At 45.4% G+C, this 22,684-nt stretch overlaps 1 protein-coding gene across 3 annotated transcripts; it reads left to right on the plus strand.

Moving 5' to 3' along the window:
• The first annotated feature begins 1,892 nt into the window (after positions 1-1,892).
• On the plus strand, positions 1,893-21,660 carry pcdh10b (protocadherin 10b). Of its 3 annotated transcripts, none has more exons than XM_069670635.1 (5): positions 1,893-4,890; positions 5,631-5,689; positions 5,831-5,937; positions 16,009-16,166; positions 20,495-21,660. In XM_069670635.1, exons 1-5 carry the CDS (start codon positions 2,377-2,379, stop codon positions 20,546-20,548), a joined length of 2,892 nt encoding a protein of 963 aa, XP_069526736.1. In that variant the 5' UTR covers positions 1,893-2,376; the 3' UTR covers positions 20,549-21,660. The 3 variants fall into 3 exon arrangements, with proteins under 3 accessions (XP_069526736.1, XP_069526737.1, XP_069526735.1); XM_069670636.1 differs by having other exon boundaries at positions 1,893-4,725; XM_069670634.1 differs by lacking the exon at positions 20,495-21,660 and having other exon boundaries at positions 16,009-16,388.
• Positions 21,661-22,684: the final 1,024 nt, after the last annotated feature.

Consider the following 22,684-nt stretch of genomic DNA (forward strand, 5'->3'; position numbering starts at 1 on the left):
GGAGCAGATCTCCTGTCATGGCCGAGGTCACAGTCGGTTCAATGAGAGGAGGAGAGAGGAGGAGGAGGAGGGGATTTATGGAGAAACAGGAAAGGTAAAAGCAGGTGTTCTGCTCACAGCGTGTGTCTGCTGACCAGAGGGGAACTTACTCATGACATTCTGGTCAAAGCAACAAAACAACACATGGATGATGGAGAAACTCACAGGAGGAAACTATTCAGGTCAGTTTTTAGATGAAAAACACTGAAACACACATTGATATCTAGACAACTGTGAAGGCACCTTTTAAAAACTAAATCAATAAAAAGCTATAAAGAGATAAAGAGACAGTGGGCTTCAGGGTAGAAATTAAGAGGTCATTTAAGCGTCCCGCTGTGGAGCAGCGTGCTCACCTGGAGCCCAGACCTCCATTTGTAAGAAACTCATCTCACATCACGAATAAAAAGTACCCCTTGAGTGCATTACTTATCTGCTGTATGCACAGAGACGGTCTGAATCTGAGTCTCTGACTGTTTCCTGTGTGACTCTGTTCTTTAGCTTTTCCCACTGTTTTTAATATTGTTTTATTTAATGTCTGATTCCGTCTCTGCTGCAAAATACGTTTCTAACCTCAGTGAGACTTTGGAAGAAAACATATTTCTGTTCTCACACGCCGTGCTCCCGTCGTACATGATATATATTTTAAACTTCTCTGAGTTTTTAAAGAAACATTTTCAGAGTTGTGTTCAAAAGTAGAGTTGTCTTACTGGCTGATAACAACCTTTGACCTTTGACCCTGTCCATCAGTATGTCTCATATTTGAAAATGCAGAGTTTCACAACATATGAATATATATGCTGATGAGGATCATTTTATAGAGTCAAAAGAAAGAGGAGTTTTTCACAGAAGATAAAGATGTTATATTGACATATGTTGACTGTTTTTTTATTAGGTGGACCCAAAGGAACGTGTATATTATTAGATGAAGTAAGAAAAGATAACCAGGTCCAGGTCTGGAGGGTTCGGTTTGTTCTCACAAGTTAACCAACAACACTCAGACTCAGTTTGTTCTTTAAAATGTATAAAAGTTATACGAGTGTAAAGTTTCTTGTTTTGTGATAAGAGTTTTCTGCCCTCACAGAAATATCTGATCGTCCTGATTTCCTCCAGCTCCGCGTGTCACTCAATGATTCACTGCTCCACACTTAAAGAAACACTCCATGTATTCAAATAACCACAGAATCATATTAAACCTGATTTGACTGGAGTATACGTACATGGTCCTTGATCTAAATCAGAGCCTGGTTTGCGTTTCCGCCGCTAGGGGTCGTATGCGGTCTGCGGATGTGGCGCGAATGTGCCGCTGTCCCTGCCTGTGTGTGTGTGTCTGTGTGTCTGCAGCAGAGTTAATAACCTTACTTCTGCTGGCTGTAATTATAGCACACAGCCTTAAGAGCAGCGCGTGAATGGCGGATGATTCCCTGCATACATATCACAACATTTGCATGCATTAACCCGGTTCGCCCAGCCGGTCCTGAGGCCCACACAGCCCGGCACCGAGTCAACAAGCCCCCCCTGTCCCCTCACTTTAATCACACGTTGGTTCATTAGATGATGCATTTTACAGGTAGAGAGTGTGATCAGGATTCGGCAGATGAGGGGTTAAAGTCATAAACGTCCATCCCTGTCGCTCTCTCTCTCCCCCTCTCTCCTCGTGCGTCCGGGCTCAGAGGGAGGCAGAGAGACACAGAGAGGCTGTGAGAGAGACAAGGGCCGAGCGGACGGTGACAGGCAACCTCTCCGTCCAATCAGGAGAGAGCTCTCAGCGTGATTTACAGCCGCGGGGGCTGCGAGGGGGAGGCGCGATGCGGGAAAAAAGCAAACAGTAGAGTTTGGAGCGTCAGTGTGGAGTGGAGTGGAGGAGAGCGCAGAGAGGGAGCAGGGCGCCAGGAGGACAGCGAGCCGTTAAAACAAGCAGGACAAAGTGAATGTGAGAGCAGTAGAGCAGAGACACAACATGCAGATCGTATTTCTCTTGTATGGATTATGATTTCCTGTTTTCCAACTCTTCTCCGGGCTGCTCTCATCACTCCGGCAGCGCTGCGCTTCAGAGGAATGTGCGCCGCAGCTTCTCCGGGACGCGTCTGAGCCCACAGCGGAGCTAAAAGAGAGAGAAAAACCTCTTCTCCACCTAAACTCCTCTGAAATACCAAAATGTTTCTTCTTTAATGGGACACATCTCTCCGGACGCCTCACACGTTTTTTGGAGACTTTTACGCATTTTGGAGACTTTTGCCTCCCGACTGAAATGGGTGATGGAAATTGACATTTTGTGCGCTCACATAGGATAATAATTTATTATCTTTTTTTTACCCAAGTGCACTTGTTTTTCCGGCGATGATTGTGCTTTTGCTCGCGCTGTGCATCACGGATGGAGTGCTCTCTCAGATTCGTTACTCTGTGCCGGAGGAGGCGGACCATGGCACCTTGGTGGGGAATATCGCCGAGGACCTGGGACTGGACCTTACCAAACTGGCCTCGCGCCGCTTCCAGGTGGTGCCAAGCTCTCGGTCACCGTACCTGGAGGTGAACCTGGAGAACGGAGTCCTGTTTGTTAACGAAAAGATCGACCGGGAGCAGATCTGCAAGCAGAGCGCGAGCTGCCAGCTCAACATGGAGGTGTTCCTGGAGAACCCGCTGGAGCTGTTTCGGGTGGAGATCGAGGTAGTGGACATTAACGACAACCCGCCCAGCTTCCCGGAGACCGACATCACGGTGGAGATCTCAGAAAGCGCCACTCCGGGAACCCGCTTCCCCCTGGAGAGCGCGTTCGACCCGGACGTGGGCTCAAACGCTTTACGCACGTATGATATCACCACGAACAACTACTTTTATCTGGATGTTCAGACCCAATCGGACGGGAACAAGTTTGCGGAGCTGGTTCTGGAGAAGCCGCTGGACCGGGAGCAGCAGGCAGCGCACAGGTACGTGCTGACCGCGGTGGACGGCGGGCAGCCTCCCCGGACCGGCACCGCGCTGCTGGTGGTGAAAGTGCTGGACTCGAACGATAACGTGCCGGTGTTCGACCAGCCGGTCTACACGGTGAGCCTGTCGGAGAACGCGCCGGTGGGCACGCTGGTCATCCAGCTGAACGCCACCGACCAGGACGAGGGATTAAACGGGGAGATCGTTTACTCCTTCAGCAACCACATCTCCAACCGCGTCAAGGACCTGTTCAGCATCGACCCGCGCACCGGGCGCGTCGAGGTGCGCGGGGAGGTGGACTTCGAGGAGAGCAGCCTGTACCAGATCTTCGTCCAGGCCAAAGATCTAGGTCCAAACGCCGTGCCCGCGCACTGCAAAGTGCTGGTCAAAGTCAGTGACGTGAACGACAATGCGCCCGAGATCACCTTTAGCACCGTCACAGAGTCCGTGAGCGAGAAGGCAGCTCCAGGGACCGTCATCGCGCTACTGAGTGTGACAGACCGGGACGCGGAGGAGAACGGACAGATCCACGTGGAGATCCTCGGAGATGTTCCCTTCAAATTAAAAACCTCCTTCAGGAACTATTTCACCATCGTGACGGACGGGCCGTTAAACCGGGAGCAGGCGGACTCGTACTCTGTCACGGTGGTCGCGCGGGATAAAGGGACCCCCTCCCTGGCCACCAGTAAGTCCATCCGGGTCCAGGTGTCTGATGAGAACGACAACGCGCCCACGTTCACACAGCCCATCTATGATGTGTATGTGACTGAGAACAACGTGCCAGGGGCGTACATACACGCTGTGACGGCCCTGGACCCAGACGTGGGTCCCAACTCACTCATCAGCTACTCCATCTTAGAGTGTGACATCCAGGGCATGTCAGTGAAGACCTATGTGTCCATCAATGAGGAGACCGGCTACCTGTACGCCCTTCGCTCCTTCGACTACGAGCAGCTGAAGGATTTCACCTTCATGGTCCAGGCCAAAGACGCAGGCACCCCTGAGCTCTCCTCAAACGCTACAGTCAAAGTCATCATCGTGGACCAGAACGACAATGCCCCCCTGGTGCTGGCCCCCCTCGGGAAGAACGGCACGGCCAAGGAGCCCCTGCCCCGCTCGGCCGAGCCGGGCTACCTGGTGACCCGCATCGTCGCGATGGATGCAGATGATGGTGAGAATGCCCGGCTGTCCTACAGCATCCAGCGGGGGAACGAGAACGGGATGTTCAGGATGGACTGGAGGACTGGCGAGCTGAGGACGGCCAGGCGGGTGTCTGTGAAGAGAGACCCCCACCAGCTGTACGACCTACTGATCGAGGTGAGAGACCACGGCCAGCCGCCACTGTCCTCCAGTGCCAGCGTGCTGGTGGTGCTGGTGGACAGCGTGGCAGAGGGCCGGGGCGGCGGGGACCGGGGAGGCACCGCCAAGGCCAAAGAGGGAACCCTGGACCTGACCCTAATCCTCATCATCGCCCTGGGCTCCGTCTCCTTCATCTTCCTGCTGGTGATGATCGTGCTGGCCGTGCGCTGCCAGAAGGACAAGAAGCTGAACATTTACACCTGCCTGAGCAGCGACTGCTGCATGAGCTGCAGCTCCTGCTGCTCCCGTCAGGGCCGTGCCCGCAAGAAAAAGCTCAGCAAGTCGGATATCATGCTGGTGCAGAGCGCGGGTAACGTCAGCGGGGCCGGCACGGCTCAGGTCCCCGTGGAGGAGTCAGGGAGCTTCGGCTCCCACCACCAAAACCAGAACTATTGCTACCAGGTATGTCTGACTCCAGAGTCTGCCAAAACCGACCTCATGTTCCTAAAGCCGTGTAGTCCGTCTAGGAGCACAGACACGGATCACAACCCGTGCGGGGCCATAGTGACAGGGTACACAGACCAGCAGCCCGACATCATATCAAACGGCAGCATTTTATCAAACGAGGTAAGAGTCCCTCTCATACCTGCTGTATAACCCCCCCTCCATCCAGAGACCCTCAGCATGTCTGACAGATCATACTCAGAACCCCCCCCCCCCTTAGCCCCCCAAAGCCTGCCTGTTTGATCCGGTTTAAAAACATCCCCACATTCATACAGGAGCCATTTCCATCTCCTCCCTCTGCTCAGTGGCATGCAGGTCGCCTACAAAATGCTGCAGCCGTCTTCGGGGGGGCGAGGGGGGGGGGGACATTAAAGCAAACACAATGATGAGACGAGCTGAGCTGACATGTCTCCTGCAGCTCCTCGGGGGGGTCGAACCTCAAACAGCAGAGATTGCATGTTTATGTTCTGCTGCGACTCTTTGAAATGTAAAAAGTCAGAATAAGAGCGTCAGGACGACGTTCTGAGAGGCTGCTGGCTGCTGTGGGTGTGCGTGTGTCCATGTGTGTTTGTGTGTCCATGTGTGTGTGTGAGACAGACAGTCCCGGGGGGAGGGGAGCGTTCACATTAAGCATACTGCTCACAATGTTGCTGACTTGCACTACAACAGAGACGTGTGAATCGTCTGTTACTTCATACTGCAGCTTGGCAACATATCTGTAAAGTCCCCCCCCCCCGTGGGATAGCAGACCTCCCCAAACGCCGATCATGATTGACATGTGTGATGGACAGCTGACATCAACATGGAGCTGTGTGGCTGCATCGTGTTTCCTCTCTGTGTCTCAACGTGTCGTTCTCTTTCAGACCAAACACCAGCGAGCCGAACTCAGCTACCTGGTGGACCGGCCGAGACGCGTCAACAGGTAAACCTCTTTGTTCCCTCTCATTACTGTGGCGATGCTCTTGATGGTGTCAGAAAGATCAGAGATGGGTTAGCTTGAATAATCTTAAGACATGTAGATGCTCAGTGACTCTGTGGTTGAACATGTTCTCTTCTCTCTCAGCTCGGCGTTCCAGGAGGCCGACCTGGTCAGCTCCAAAGACAGCGGCCACGGCGACAGCGAGCAGGGAGACAGCGACCACGACGCCACCAACCGAGGCCACTCCTCCGGTAAGAGCTGCAGCCGAGCTTCTCCTTCCACTGAGAGTGTATTTGATTGTTTGAGCTGCAGGTTCAGAGGGCAGGTCGAAGGCTCTGCTGATGAGCTCGTTGTGCATCAGGAGCTCAGATCTGACTCCTCCTGCTCGGCTGTGGCTCGCTGTGTTTGGAGGGAAATGAAAGCTGGTTTTAATAACATCCAACATGGCCGGTCAGCATCACCTGAGGCCTTTCAGTGTGTCCGACAATCAGCTTTTATGCTGATGCTGCTTTTACATGCTGCATCTCTCCTGTGACTCTGTGGCTTTTGATTCACTGCTCAGCCTCCACATGAAACACAGAGCCTATAAAGGTTGGGATGGCTCGCCCTGACAGGGAACATGTCTCTTATTGTTTGTCTCTGTCTCCTCTGACACAAGATGCTTTGATGTTGGCGTGCACAGAGCGAGCTGCGGCCCTGTTGTGTGTAAATATGCGTCGGTGTTGTCGAGGACCCGGCTCTCTGGGAGCTTGGTGACTCGGAGCTGGAGACCACTCGATGAGACGTGAGGAGCTTTTTAATGAGGCTGCGCTCGCTCCGGAGTGCTGGGAAGCGGACCAAATAGGTTGCGGCCGTAGAAAACAAAACGGGCGATTCATTCGTTCATTAATTTAATTAATGCATTCATTCATGCAGTTACTCTCTGCACTCCCCCGTACTTCTTCTTCCTCCCCCTCTCCTCCCTGAACACATTCTTCCACACCCATCCTCTCCGTCTTTAATCTCCCCGTCCTAAAGGGACCATCAGCTCTCACAATAGGGCCCCACTGAGTTATGAATGCTGGTTTTATGTCTTCATTCAGAGCTGCGCTCTCTGTGGGGCCTGTCATCATGTCTGGTCAGCCGCGGCGGGGGCCCTCGCCGTGCCAAACGGAGCTTTCCTGCCTCCTCCCCTGTCAGTGTCAGAGACCTGGACGGGTCGCAGCCAACTCAGTAAACAGAACCACGGCGAGCCGACAGCTCAGCCTCAGCTCCGGCTGTAATGAGCTCAGAGTCAGACCCTCAGCATGCTGCAGCGTCTTCATCTCACTGCTGTGTGAGCTGCTGTATGGCCATGGACTCGTCCTATTTCCATTTCAAGTGAACGCAGAGTTCAGACTGTTATCAACACTCACATTTTATACAGGCAACACCAAACAGACGCCTGATTCTGATGCCTCACTTTGAGGAACAAAATGCTTTTTATTGTTTAATAAACCAAAGCTGACAAATGTTAAATGTTTCAAACTCAGCTGAAGAACTTTGCCTAAAAACAGACTGAAGAAACGTGTTTGCATCATGATGCAAATAGATCTGAAATTATAACAGCTGAATTCTTTATTCTTTCTGCAGCTGAAAGCTGAAGCTTCTGTAAAACATTGTTGTGACTTTCACTGAGTAACGATACATTATAATATTTAACCGGTCTGATGACATGCAGGGGGCTGCCACGATCTGTGCAGAGATAAAAGCTTGGATTATCTGGTTTCAGAAGATTTTTGAAAATAAAAAATCAGAGTTGGTGCAGAAACCTGAAAGCTTTTCTTCATAATTCAGGTCGGACTTTATAAAAAAATAAATGCAGATTTTGCACAGAACTAAGGCTGTCATTTCCTACCTGTAAGATTAGGAGTATCTTAATTTTTTTTACATTAAACAAAAGAGGTTATAGATCTGACAGGTCAGGTTAGTCGTTAGATACAAACCACAGAGAGCAGAATGAGACGTGTGAATGGCTGAACAATGAGCCAGTTTAACTTTTACCTGCCAGTAATTCTTCCACAATTATGCAAATGATCAAAATATAAAACCTTAAAATCTCATTTATTCTCAAGTTTCAAACATTTCAATGAAATCACTTCTGAACAGTTTTTGCTGCGTTATATTTTTTATATTTTATTTCCACAGTCGCAGCAACAGGTGACAAAGGTGTTCAGTCAGTGAGGAACAAGAAGGAGGAAGTGAATGTGTTCAGGGATGTTATTTGTTCCAACATGTCCTGCACAGTGAGCGGGGGGGACAGAACACAGCTCACCTGTTAGCTGTAGGTACATGCAGACAGTTTGGCCTTGTCTCAGTACAGACAGAAGAGTTAAGGTGTTAAGTTCACGACTGCAGCACTTTTGTCTTTTCACCGCTCTGTGTTTCCTCCTACTGCGCTCTGATTCAGACGGCTGCGTCCTGGCCTATTCCGGGTGTGCTGGTATTTCACACAGTGTGACTTTGAGTCCCCTTGCTGAGGCAGACAGGTTACAGTTACTCTGCGCACACTTCTCAGCCAGCTTACAGCCTGTAAACAGATTATCTGCTGTGCATTAAGTCTTTGTTTGATCAGGATAATTGATAGCGTGGCTTAGCGTCCCAACAATGCTAAAAAAACGAGCCGTGTGTGGGCGTGCGTGTGTGTGTGTGGTAATTGAGTTTGTCAGCAGCGAGGGCACACTGCGGCCGAGTCACTGTTTCATAATGTTCATGTTAAATACACTGGAGTCTGTGTCGTCCGTCACGGGCCGTGTTAGCCTCTCTGTTAGCAGCGAGATCAGATGTTTCTGTGTGTGTATGTGTGCGTGTGTGTGTGTGTTTCTTTGAAGCAGCATATTGGTGTTTATCTAGGCTCAGTCTGTTGAACAATGAATTAAAGCATTAAGGATAAATTCTGGCACATAAATGAGATCTGCGTGAGCGTTTGTGACTGCGGCCTTGCGGAGGAGGAGGCTGCTGCTGCTGCTGCTCACTGATCACTCCTCTGTCTTTGTGTCGTCTCTACACTCGTGCAGGTTGTATTTGTGACAAATACCAACACCTGCTTGTTCACACACATTTGCGTTCTTTTATTCTGCTGCTGCTGCGACGCCGTGCCAACATTTTGTGCTGCTTCAGGCTCACTGCTCGCTCATTTCCCCGATCAAAGAGGCGCTGAAAGAGTCACAAAGAGTCAGAAATCACCTGTGACGAACACATGCACAGGATTAAAAACACACACGCACACGTTCATTATTTACATTTTACAGCAATTTAACAACACATGAGAGATGCGTCTGTTTCATGATGACTCGTTTGGGTCTTAAATGTGGAGCAAAGTCCTCGTTGGCTGGATCAGTGCTCAGATTATTATTATTATTTCAGTGTTTGGTGCAGAGTGACAGAGAGAGAGAGAGTGTGTGTGTGTGTGTGTGTGTGTGTGTGTGAGGGAGGGAGGGAGGAAGATTTGCAGTAAAGGTCAAAAGCAGGATTCACATGAACAAATCCGTCACATTATGAGCCATTAGACGCTGCAGAGTGCAGATGTGTCTGAGTGTGTGTGTGTGTGTGATATTATATTGAGCATCATGAGATGTAAACTGCTGTGTAACACGTTGTTGTGAGTCTAATGTAAGAAAATGTCACAGTCCTCCGTCCTGCTGCTCTCAGAGAACGATCTCACGTCTGCCTGCACAAACCTGCTCAAACATCTTTTTATGGATGTTTAAGTGTGTAACTGTTTGTGTGAAGTGTGTGGAGTCGTGATGCAATAACAAACGCTTCCCGTCAACTCAATTTCATTTCAAAAGCTTCATTAGCACGAACGGCTCAGGAACAATTCTGAACAAGTATCAAAGAACGACATGATGAAATGTTTGGACAAAATACAAACAGGAATATTCTAAAATGGAAGAGAAATGTCAGAGGGAGGATTCAGTTTGCAGTGAGAGTGGAACAGGCTTTACTTTAGTGTTTCTTGTAAAGCAGCATGAGGAAGAAACTGTGCAAGAAAATTAACTCTGCACCGCTTTCATGTAGCAGGCGCTTTTATCCAAAGCGTCGTACATCTGAGATTAATACAACACAAGGAACGATCGAGACGAAGGGAACGAAGTCAGTAAGAGCCAACAAACAGCTTCAAGTGCGACCGGACACTGGTGCCGTGCACAGGGCGTTTTTGTTTGTTTGTTTGTTTGTTTTTTTATAGCAGCATCAACAAGGGCCAATATAGTCATCATCAACATCATGAGAAACCTAATCAACATCAACAACATCCTCAATGTCATCATCGTCAACAGCATCAATATAGCATCATACATTAATTTAACAGTATGTATATATATATATGGATATTGTGACGGTTTGACTTTTGGTGCCTCTGTTTTATTTTATTTTGTTTGGGGTGCCAGCCAGGTTTCTCACCTGGCATTTAAGATAAGTCAGATAGTTTGTTTTGTTGAAATCAAACCTCACAATGGACGAACACATAAAATGCACACCCACAATAAATGACAAAGCCCCACCCAGCAGGAACAACAAACTCAAAATCCTCAGTTGCAAATCAATATATTTAAAGCACAAAACAACAAATCCCACAATCACAAAATCCACAAAGCAATATAAAACAGTCCAACTCAAAATCCGACTTATATATATATATACATCCAAACAAAAAATATAAAGTTAAAATCAAAGTCTCAACTGAGTTTTTAAAATGAAAGTTTGAGTTCAGTAAAAAGAAAACAAGTAACAAACCCAAGAAAAAAAAAACCTTCAGGCAAAAATAATGTGTGCTTCCTCCAGTCAGTCCCGTTCAGTCAAGTGGTAAATCCAGCGCCGGTTTAGGCTGTGACTTTGGTGAATGCCGATTCTGCTGAGCAACAGCATAACAAATATATATATATATATATATATATATGTATACATACTGTATATATATATATATATTATAGTGCATATGTACGTGTGTATTTATTCTCTGTCATACCCACCGTGGCCCTGCACATACAGGAGGACACTTCATAGTAAACATGTTTTATAACTTTGGTAATCTTTAAGGAAAAACTAAGTGATTTTTAAACATTGATGATGTATTTAAAGTTTAAAAGTGCACATTAAATGTAACATGCATTGAGAAAAAAAAATTAAACATGTGTAACTTTTTTTTAATGAGATCATAAATGACGTCTGTCTTCACCCTGTTTAAAACATCGTACCTCAGGGTGAACTTTAAGTGTCTCAGAGTTTGTCAGCGCAGCAGCAGAGTGAAAGGTCATCTGTACGTCCTGTGACGGGCACGTCTCTTTGTCAATTAATCTCAGTGGGATTAAAGGGCTCCTCGTCTTCAACTGGGCCCTGAAGGAGCTCTGCTGCGGCCGCCAGAGGCCCCTCAGGGCCCCCGTTTCACCTCCGCTACACGTGTAAAGTTCACACTATCAATACAGGCAATGTCACGCACGTCCAGGCGCTTATCCACGCACACACTCCCATCTCTCCCGCTGCCGTGATGAATTCCTCCTCAGGCCTGCGGTTCACGTTATCACCGTGGTAACAGCTCGCTGATCAGTAATTCATTTTCAGACCTCTGCATACCAATTACCAAATGAAGGTTATTACGCAGAGTTTGTGTTCGCAGCAGCAGAATGCTAACGAGCTAACGAGGGTCAGCACGCTGCAACATCAGCCCTCCGTCTGCTTTACAGAGACATGTTGACACACTTCTGTTTCATCCTGGGCTCAAGTGTGTGTGTGTGTGTGTGTGCGTGTGTGTGTGCGTGTGTGTGTGCGTGTGTGTGGCAGACTCAGTAACCTAATAACTCCTCCGACTGTTTGCTCTGAGAAAACAGTTTGAGAACTTGGTGGTGGAGAGATAAAAGTATTAAGCAGAACCTTTATTCACATTTGAAGCACGGCTCAGAGTGTGTGTGTGTGTGTGGTGAAGGGTTCAGTGTTATAGCTGAGATGTTTTTAACCTCCTGATTCGACATAGCTCGTCTCATGTGCCAGGAGAACATCTAATTTAGCCAAAATGTCAAGAAATATCAAGATGTCTTGATCTGGCTTTGTGGCTGAAATTACTCCCACCCCATTCTCACCCCCCCCCCCCCCCCCCTGTCTGTGTGTGGGTGTGTGTGTGTGCCTGAGCGTGAGTCTTATCTCTCTGACAGAGTCTAAATGCCACATTTCCCCGTTCCCATTTTGAGAATTAACTCAGCATCCATTTTGTCGCGGCAGCAGATCTCTGCGTCCTCCTCTCACTTTGTTTCTGTGCAGCTCGTCCAGGTGCTCACACTGTGTGTGTGTGTGTGTGTGTGTCAGCTCCCAGCATGCTCTCTGCTTCCTCCCCCGTCAGGCCGTGCAGTGACTCGTTTGGTCCCGTGTTATTAAAGTGTAATGTGATGGTGTATTTATGGCATGTTGGTTAATATTTAATAAGAAACCCTCTTGTTAGGAGTCTGGGCACTTTTCCAAGCTGTTAGTGACGGCGAGCCAAATTAATCCGCTTTGTAACAAAGCAAATTCCCCCTTTGCTGACCGCTACACACACACACACACACACACAAACACACACACACACAAACACACATAACAACACACACAGAGTGCTTACCGGGACGGCAGCAGTCTTAGCCTAATCAGTCTGTATTCAGAGGGATTAGCAGCAGATAGCCTAGCTGGACAGTTCAGATTGTACCAGCGACTCAGACACACACGCACACACACATACACACACACACACACACACACACACAACAAGCAGATTGAGGTTTCAGAATACATGCATACACAGGATCTGCAGTTAAAAACATATGGGCCAATGAAAACACAATTTGGCTTAAGGCTTACACCCGGCCCAAATAGCTGAGCGGCTAACACTCGAGCTAGCAGTCGAGCTAACCCTGCTCTCTGAGACCTCCTGTTCTGTCAGTCTGTAGAAGCTGCTCTGATAATTAACCCACATGAAAGCGAGCACGCTCAGACCGGTTCTCAGTCGTACCTGCAGCCTTTCATGCAGGACAAAAGGGTTTCATAAAGAGGGTGAGAGCGAGGGCCAGGACAGGGGCATTGTGGGTAATCAAACACTATTGAGCTTGTGGTTTGCTTCATCTGATGCCAGGCTGAAGTGAAGTTTAAAGACTGCACCCACCTCTCCGCCCCAGCCCACTCCTCTGTACACATGTCTGTGCATGAGCCGCCTGCAGCTCACACACACACACACACACACACACACACACACACACACACACACACAGTTGGTGACCTGTGCTGTTTAGCATCTGATTGAAGATTGGGAGGTCAGCCTGTGGACCGAGGGCGATGTGTCCAAGGAGCCGAGCTCTGCAGGACGATGCAGAGTGTGTTTGGGGTCGTGACCTCCTCTGAGGTCACAGCTTCAGAGTGTTTTTAGAGGAATTTGGGAGTTTAATCAGCCTGAGGGGTTTTTTTTATTCTGCAATTAAAAGCTTGAGCAGAATTTAAATGAACTGGTTTTCAGAGACTTTAAATGATAAACAGAATGTGCTCGTCAATAACCCTGGTTCTGCTCCTGAATGATCCTGTTCACTACCTGCCTCTGTCTGAATCATACCTGTCTGTTTCATGGAGAACATGCACACACACTTTGTAATCTCTTTATTACTGATTATTATGCTTCATTAGACCAACTGTATTTATTTATGTTTCATTAGTTAACAGAATGAACAGTTACTTTTTCCTGCACAGGGCCTCATACAGTCTGCATTACAGTAAATCTGACCTCTAACACTAAACGTGTCTCTAAATCAGCTCAACACACTGACCTGAAAAACACCAACAAAGAGACAGAGAGTTCCTTTAATGATGTTTTCTAACATCGTTCATTATGGAGACTTTAAAACAGTTTATGCAACAAAAAGAATCAAAAGTGCTAAATTGTTCCTTTATTTGTGTAAGTATTAATTCATAATCTGTATTAAACTGTGCAACTCCTTTTTTATACCATGCTACATTACCCTTTAATATTGTATTTTTAATCATAGCTGCTGTAAAATTAATTTCTCCCAGAAAGGATGAAAAAGGTTTTGTGTATCACATCTTATTGGTTAGTGTGAAAAAACTCCTGTAAAGTCAGGGCTGAGATAATAATGATGAAACAATAATGAGTCAGGCTGCATGCCGGGAGGGTTCTGGTCGTCCCCTTTTCCTTTGTTTGTCCGTTTGGTGTCGAGACTAAAGACACTGAGACTTTGTGTGTTATCTTTTTCAAAATGCTTACTGCAGTTTTTTTTACAGTTTAAAACTGTGTTAGCATGTTTACATGTTCTGCAGGTGTTTGAACGAGAGAACATTTCAGTGATTTTGGAGAATGACTGTGAAGAGATTGAACAAAGTGAACAATCCAAAAACAAATGCATAATTTTTTTGCATTCCTTAGTTTTAGCATGTTGTTCATTTTGTGTCTTTTAGCATTGCTGTCAGTGCTAACTTAACGTATTGATTGCACTGTGACTGCAGTTATTTCTGTTGGCTGATCCTGCAGACGATCGCTCCTCTTCTCTTCAAGTTTTCAGACTTTCTGAGGACAGAGGATGTCGTTTGCGTCACAGATCCTTAAATCCCTCCGAGGCACTTTTGAGATAAAATTAACTTTTCTTCACCGCGTGCGTGCGTGCGTGTGTGTGTGTGTGTGTGTGTGTGTGTGTGTGTCAGGATGCAGTGTATTTCTGGCGGTTGACTTCATTAGCATCACAAACTGAGATTCTTCGACTGCTTTAAAACTGAATCACTTGTTCAGAAAAGCCTGATTTATAACTAAAGGCATGAATAAATATCAGCATTAAAATAAGAGCTGACGTCTGTCAACAGAGCGCTCACACTTGTGCGTTGGAGCACTTTATAAATCACTTTCAAGGCCTTACATCTTCACATTAACCAGTCGTGTTGTGCATTATTTTTAGTATTTAAGTGCAGCCATCTGCGTTCTTTGTTCTGTTGAGGATGGAGACACTTAACACAGAACACTCCAGAAACAAGGAGGTGAAATTACAGCACCCCACACATGAACTGAAATGATTGTTCTCTGGAGAGAATCGGCCTTGAAGCTGAGCGAGTCTGCAGTAATTGTTGAGAAAGATGTTTTTAATGTAAATCTTTGCTCCAAAAGCATTCTCGAAAACATAATGCTGCACATGTCGAGCCTGTTCGTTTATGGATTTAATTAAAGCTTAAAACATTTATAATGAAACACAAAGTGACTGCAGCTCAGGATGAGGTTAGAGGACAGAAGGATGTCACATACTTTACTTCAGTACCAAACGCCATTGAAAAAACACTCTAAATTTGATGTGTAAATGTCTTGGAACGTAGCTTCCATTTATACAATGTTCACAAATAATTCAAAGGTGAATTTAGCTGTAAGATAAATGTAGTCGAGTAAATATAAAGTGACTGTTTACCTGTTTGTGTGCCTCAAAGTTAAAGGACAAAGTTTTTTTGGGCCTGCACTTCCCTGATTAGGTGTGTAAAAGATAGCTTTGTGGGTTACTGTGTCACAAATGTTGTGTTGCATTTAAAGTAACTGAAAAACACCACAGTCACACACTAACAGAAACAAAAAAACCCTGTGTCCTGTGAGGTTAAATCACTAATTTTATCAATGGAGTCTGGTGTGTTTGAAGAGAGCGATGTAACGTCTGTTTGTGGTTAAAAAAATCCTCCTCTGTAACAAAAAGGTCTCTCTCTGTTTATCTCTGTAATATTGTCAGACACGTAGAGTAACAATCGGAGCCTGTCAGTGGAAACAACAAGAACTTTTATCCATCAAGGATTATGTTGCTGACTTATTATCTTTCTTTTAGTCGTTTACACCCGAAATCTGTAAAATAGGACCAAGGTTTAAAAATGTAGGACATCATGTTTATTTAAATATAGTTTACATTGAGATAAGCCTTTACAAAGTACCTCCCATCAAGCTCTGTTTCACAGTGTGTGTGTTTGTGTGTGTGTGTATGTCTGTGTATGTCTGTGTGTGTGTTAGCAGAGGTGTGGGCTCTGATGTTAACGGTGCTGAAACATAAACCTCTGACTGCTTGTATAAATACAAACTGTGAAAGACTAAAGCGTTTCCCAAACAGGAAACAAACATAGCTGAAGATTCGGCCCTCTGAACTCTGCTGTAGGAATGAGTCAGCCGCTGTCTACGCTGGTATTTCTGCTCATTGTGATGCTTATTCAAACGCTTCATGTCCCTTAAATCTGAACTAAACATGCAAACAGACAGATCACAGCTGCCTCTGCGTGCTGTTACATCACATGTAACTTTGCATCCTCCTCTTCCTCCGCAGGCGCCGATCTCTTCTCTAACTGCACGGAGGAGTGTAAAGCTCTGGGCCACTCGGACCGCTGCTGGATGCCGAGCTTCGTGCCCTCCGACGGGCGCCAGGGCCCGGACTACCGCAGCAACCTCCACGTGCCCGGCATGGACTCAGTCCCGGACACAGAGGTATTTGAAAGCCCCGAGCTAACGGCTGATAAGTCGTTCTCCACGTTTGGCAAAGAGACGCCTCTCAGTCACCTCCACCAAAACCACCAAAACCACCACCTCAAAAACCATCATCACCACAGCCACCAGCAGGGCTCCATAGAGAGGAAAGAGTTGGAAGCATTTCTGCCTAGCTCCAGAGCACCTTTTAACCCCGCTTATTTAAGTGAGTATTCTGTTTGATCTGGTGATTGAATTAAAAAAAAAAAGAGTCCAAATTTAATTTTCTCCAAGGAAGGAAGGAAGGAAGGAAGGAAGCATGAAACTCATCTCAGGTCTCACCCTGTCCTGTCAGAGTGTTTAACTAACTCTTCCCTCTTCTCAGGCATCTCCATTATCTCCCTCTGTGATCATTTTATCTCCCCTCACCTCACCCGTTTCAATTCACACACACACATACAGGGACCTCCAGCTGTGATGGGCCTCTAAATTAAACATATAAGAAGCCGAAGGTTTCCTGGCTGTGGGTGGAGATGTTCGCTTTAAGGCCGCTCTGTGTCGTGAAAACTAAATGTCTGTTTTAAACCAGCGAAGAAGAAGAGCGGCAGGCAGTGAGCTTATACGCTCCTCCGACGTGTCTGCGTCTGAGCCGAGGATAAAAAACAGTTTAAGATAATTGAGGGGGAAAAAAGTCACATTTCCCAGGGAAGGCCTGTTTCTGAGCTCTCATTCAGAGGCCACAAAGAGATACATCCTCAATCACTGCAATTTGGTGATAATGCTTAATTATAATTTAGTCAAGCAGCGCCTGAAGAGGCCCCTCTCTCATCATCCACACAGCCAGCTGAATTATCAAACCGTCTGAGCAGCGCTGCTTCCTGAGCGCCGTCTCCTCAAACCTCGCCGTGCTGCGAGGAGCAGCAGGAAAAACGCTGTTTTTAATTAATGTTTTATTCATTTGATTTTTTTCTCCTGGATCAGAAAGTGATGCGAGCGGGCGACCTACTGCTCACATCACAGTGAAAATACGGTTTATTAAAGGCTGGGTGGATGCACGCTGTGAGCACAGGATCGGGTTAAAGTTTACTTTAAATGTTGGGATGTAATGGTGAGATTAAAGCTTCACAAGCAACGAGAAAAATCTTCAGTAAATTAAAAGTGTCTCGTAGAGAGCAGTGTCAGCTCATTCTGCTTTATAATAGTAGCACGAGACGACACGACTGAATATTGTAGCTGTAAAATAACTACATTTAACAAGCTCTGCCTAAAACAAGCAGAAATTTAACATGAGAAATATGGTCAGCATAAAAACACAAAACAGAGCTTTGTCACTTGTTTCAGAAATGTTTCACAGTGCGCAGAGTCGTGTACATGAAAAGTGTAAAAAATAAATGAGTTTAAGAGTCAACATCATTTAAATCGGACATTAACTGAATCTTTATTAAATACCGTCATGATGAGGCTGTGACTTCTGACAATTAAAGCCAAAGAAATAAAGACATTTATGTTGATATGAATCATAATAATTACAGTGAGGATTTAAGGTGATTACTGCAGTGAATACATTCAGCTACATTTATTTCAAACAGAATTTATCATTAAAACTGTGTATCATATAATGACAATATAAATAAACCAAGTATAATATAAATAAAATATATACAATAATATATAATGTAAAATATATGAAGGTTCAGGTTTAATGTGAAGAAACAGAAGACAGAATGACGACAGATCAAAGAGATTAGAGACAATAAAACATGATACACTGAGCCAGGACTGTGGCCTCGTCCTGTCGTCTGTTACAACAGTAGGAAGCTGCATTTTGAACAGGGATCGATCTATCAGCCAATCATAAAGCAGAAATGAACAACAGGCAGTCAGTCTGCAGTTTTTAACTTGCACACTTGACCTTACAATATTTCATTGGACTACTTTCTTGCTGTGCAAGTCTCGTCGGCGTAAACTTTTATATGCCTTAAGTACATTTTTGAAGCAGATGTAAGAGTTCAGTCTTCATTTAGTCTGAAAGTCATAAAACAACAAGCTGAGCTAAAGGTAGCAGCAGCTCGCCTCACAGCTCCTGAAACCCGTCCAAAGACCTCGGGAGAAACACTGGTTTTAAAACCAACTGCTTCATTCAGTGCTCCACTGATTGTAATTGCCCTGTCAGCTTTTTTGGAGAGGAGAGGCCTGCGGATAATTCAGCTCCTCTTTGTGAACACTAAAGGAATCCTCACCTAAAACTGAGCTAACGTCGTTAGTGACATCGTGGCTTGTAGACGCTCTTGATGTCTTAAATGGCGAGCTACTGCCCACAAAAATCTTGTCATAGTTAGCCGTTAGCATACACTTGCTACGTTACCTGAGTAGCCCCTAGTTCTAAAGCTATGAATGCTATGCTAAATGATGGCTCGGTTGTGTTAGCCAGTACTGTTTATTTATATGACTAAACTCCCACATCTATAGTTCATCAGCAAGCTGCACCGCAGCACAAAAATAGACAACTGCACTCGACACTCAACAGGATGATGCTAACGCTGGGTCTGACTTTGCATATTATTGCATCACAGATTTAATTACGTAATATCTGAGCTTATTCAGGCCCAATTTCACCCAAAGTCACTTTATTGTTTATAAACTGAAATTATATTTTAATCTAAATTGAAAAATAATTTCTAAAATGTTTGATATGCTAACGAATATGTTCATGAGTCCCTCAATAACAGGGTAAGAAGGCTGCTGCTGATTCTGGTTTCATGCTTTAACAGGATGTAATGAAATGTAAAAATAACAGAACATGTGAAATATAATGACATCGTTATAAAAACAGCCCAGCACAATGTTTTTCACTATAAAAGTCTGGAAGACTTTAAAAGAAACAAATTTCAGGCTCAAACTCCAGTTATAGATGAGATGTAAAAATATAAACTTCATGCACACAACATCAAGCAGCAGCTAAACCACTTCATGGTGCACAGTGTGTGTGTGTGTGTGTGTGTGTGTGTGTGTGTAGTTTCCATGGATGTTCTGATTACGGTCCTGTGATGCAGCACTCGATGTGAAGAGCTCCCGATATCTCCGCGTTTCCCACGAACACCGACACTCATTCCTCCTGCAAAGTAGATCACTGTGGCCCGTATGCTAATGAGAGCGGGGGAGGCAGCGAGGGGGGTGGGGGGGGGCGGATAATGGCACAGAGGGAACAACAGTCAGGGAGGAGAGGGGGAGAAGGAGGAGGAGGAGGAAGAAGGGATAGAATGATGATACCAAGAGGCTGAGGCTCCCTAATCTGATCAAGTCACTGATACACAGAGGCTCTTTGTGCCCAAGGAAGAGGGGCGGGGGGGATACAGGCCCGGGCCTGGGTCTGGCCTGGGGTCGTGTCAGGGTGGAGTGCAGAGTGGGGGACAGAGAGAGGAGGAGGAGTAGGGGGAGAGGGTAGCTAGAGCCCTGTGATTACCGTCATCAGACGACATAGAGGCGGGAGGAAGGGGTCTTTGTTGTTGTCCTAAATAAATTGCCCACCAAATAATAACCAGCCCCCCCCCAAGGCCACTTTTCCCATAACCCCCCAACCCAAATACATAGTCACACACACATTACCCATGAGCCATTTCACACCAGTGAATTGAAACGTGTGAGACTTCCTCTGTTTTCATGTGTGACCCTTTAAATCTGTGTGAACGAGGCCACTTAAAGGGGAGTCCTGGTGTCTTTAAACCTCTGCCATACTTTCACATATTTTGTTCACATGCAAAAGAAATTTGTTCTTGTTGTTTCCACTGACAGGCTCAGATCGTTTGACAACATTACAGAAAGGATCCAACAGAGATAGACATTTTTGTTACAGAGGAAGATGATTTTTTTTAAAGCACAAACAGACGTTATATCGCTCTCTTCAAACACACCAGACTGCATTGATAAAATCAGTGATTTTAACTCACAGAAGTCAGGAGCTGCTGCTCTGCAGCTTCCTCAGAATATTACTTTCTGTGTTATTGTTTGTATTCCAAATGTTGGATCCATGCTTAGCATTTCAAACATAAAAGTCTCACAATAACACAAACAAACTAACTAATACAGGTTGGCAGAAGCTGACTAACGCCTGTGCTCCACAAGGCAAAATTACTGTTTTTGTCACTGGAGTCTTGTGGCTTTGAAGGGAGCAATTTAATGGCTGTTTTCAGCTATTTTGACCCCAAAATATGTTAAAATATGGCCCAGGTTTCTGTTTTCCGGTCTGTGTTGTTTGTGTCATCCCTCTCATCTTCATTACAAACACACGCACACACACACATACGCACACACACTGCTAACTAAGCTTGTTGTCTTTCTGCTTCTTGCAGCGAGGAAAAGGGTTTGCTAGCTCCTTTCGCGTGGACATACCAGAGACCGCGTGACTTTGCACAATCACTCCAGGACGACCAAGGCTATGAAAAAAAAGCATCAAGTTTTAAACCATACAGCCCCACCCCCACCCCCACCCTCTCCCCCCTTCCTCACCGAGGAAGAACTACAAATAAAAACACTACACACAAATTAAGGAAGTAAGAGATCCCTCCTTTCTGGACTTCCTTGGAGCACTGCCGGGCTTTTAAGACACCCCCACCTTCGGGATTAGGAGCAAGACTTTTTTTGACGGGGGGGTGCAGGCAGGTCGATGGATAGCCTTACTGGGAGGACCCCATTGTCTCAGCCGGACTGAGAACCTAACGGAGGACGGACTCTGATGACGGAGAGATAAACTGGACACTGATCTCTCTGAGCTTTTCCAATCTGTGTGCCTGTTTACAGCACTGATGGATTCATCTGTGAGGAGAATAAAAGCAGACGAGGACTTCTTAAGTGTGCCGATAAAGACACATCGATACGAGAGCCACCGGGAGAAAAACCGCCACTGAGCCCTTTAGGCGTTTGTACTCGCAGAGACGCCAAATTGTACAGGAGAATCTTTGTGCATTTGAAAATGCAATACCACTGTTTTAGATTTTTCTATTCTGTTCGTGTGGTCAGGTGTCTCTATTCCGATCTAAACTTTGTAAGAAAAGATTGTGGGCAGGATATTTTTTTATTTATGTTTTAATTTTCTTAATTTGTCTTTTTTTTGAGTTGGGTTTGGTTTGTTCACCTTAAGGTGGGCGTGAACGACGTTCAGCCCGCTGTTTTCTGCCTCTGAGGCGTCGAGTAGTTTCTATCATGTGTGAGAAGTGTTTACTGTACTCTTTTAAGACGTTTCAAGCTGAATATAAAACTCTATATATAAATCTATCTATATCTACTTGTTCTGAAGGCGTGCTATCCGTTTGCTGGGTTCCACATTCTGATTCAGAGGTTTGAGTGCCCCTGAAGGAGGCTTTTTGTTTTTCCCAGAGGGAGACATGAAGAGAGACAGAACAGCCTTAGCAGATGTAAAACTCAACTTCTCATTGTTTGACATTCTTTCATTATTTTTTCCACTTTGGGATAAAGGTCATGTCTATAAATAAAGAGGAGGAGACGGTTTAGATTGAAATTCATGGTAATTTTGTGTCATTGTAACCAAAACTTTAAGGGTCCATTTATAAAGAAACGGAACAAAAGGCCAGAAGGTGTTGTACACGCTGCGGGGGGGGGGTTCAGTATACACACATTTCTTTCTCACACATTACAAACACAAACACCAATATGCCAACAATAAACTGAAAAATGGTGAAAATTCAGGTCTTATGTGCTTTTATTTTGAAAGAGTTCAAGGTGTTTCCTTGATGCGTTCACAGTCAAAGTTACCACGTGTAATATTTTCAGACAAACTGCCCTCATGCGTCTGAAAAAAACACACATACTGAGCATTTACACATGAAGTCGACGCTGTCTGACGTAACAATTAAAGCACATGTGAGTCTATTTTCTGTGGTAAGTCAACAATATTTCATTAATCAGCTGTTTTTATGTTGATTTTATAACATTCATTTAATTTAATTATGTATAAAAAGCTGATTTAAACTTACAGGATGAACGAATTGGTGCATTTTGCTTTTCCTTGTTTGCAAATAAATTAATTTCAACCTTCATATTTGGTGAAATAAATTAATCTAAACTGTAAAACCACTAAACAAACATTACCTGATATATTTCAATGACTGACATATATGAGCCAATAATGCAAACAAAAGGTGAAATCAAGCCGTGCTTCAGACCCAGAAAAGCTGCTGGTCTCTAAGAGCTTTGACGTTCCCGACAGACCAGCTCTAACCTGCCTGAGACGTGGAAACTATGCTGACTGATGAGCAGATACACGCTGAAAATACAACTTTATATTCAAACATTTGGATGTAAGTTTGAACTTCATTTAAGCTTGTATCATGCGATTTCTCTGAGGGATGTTCAGGACTAAATTCCTCTGTGATGAGGTCATGATGGTTTTACATTTACGGCTTCTCTGGCCTCCAAAATAAACACTTTGGATGCATCTTCATTGATGGAGATGAGTGATTAAAGATTTCCTGAGTACTAATCTGAGCATAAAATGAACACGTGTGCTTACTTCCCAAAAACAT

This window comes from Semicossyphus pulcher, unplaced genomic scaffold (assembly GCF_022749685.1).
Source record: "Semicossyphus pulcher isolate SPU_LCO1_2020_fin unplaced genomic scaffold, fSemPul1.0.p SCAF_2, whole genome shotgun sequence".
In the NCBI taxonomy this organism is placed as follows: Eukaryota; Metazoa; Chordata; class Actinopteri; order Labriformes; family Labridae; genus Semicossyphus; species Semicossyphus pulcher.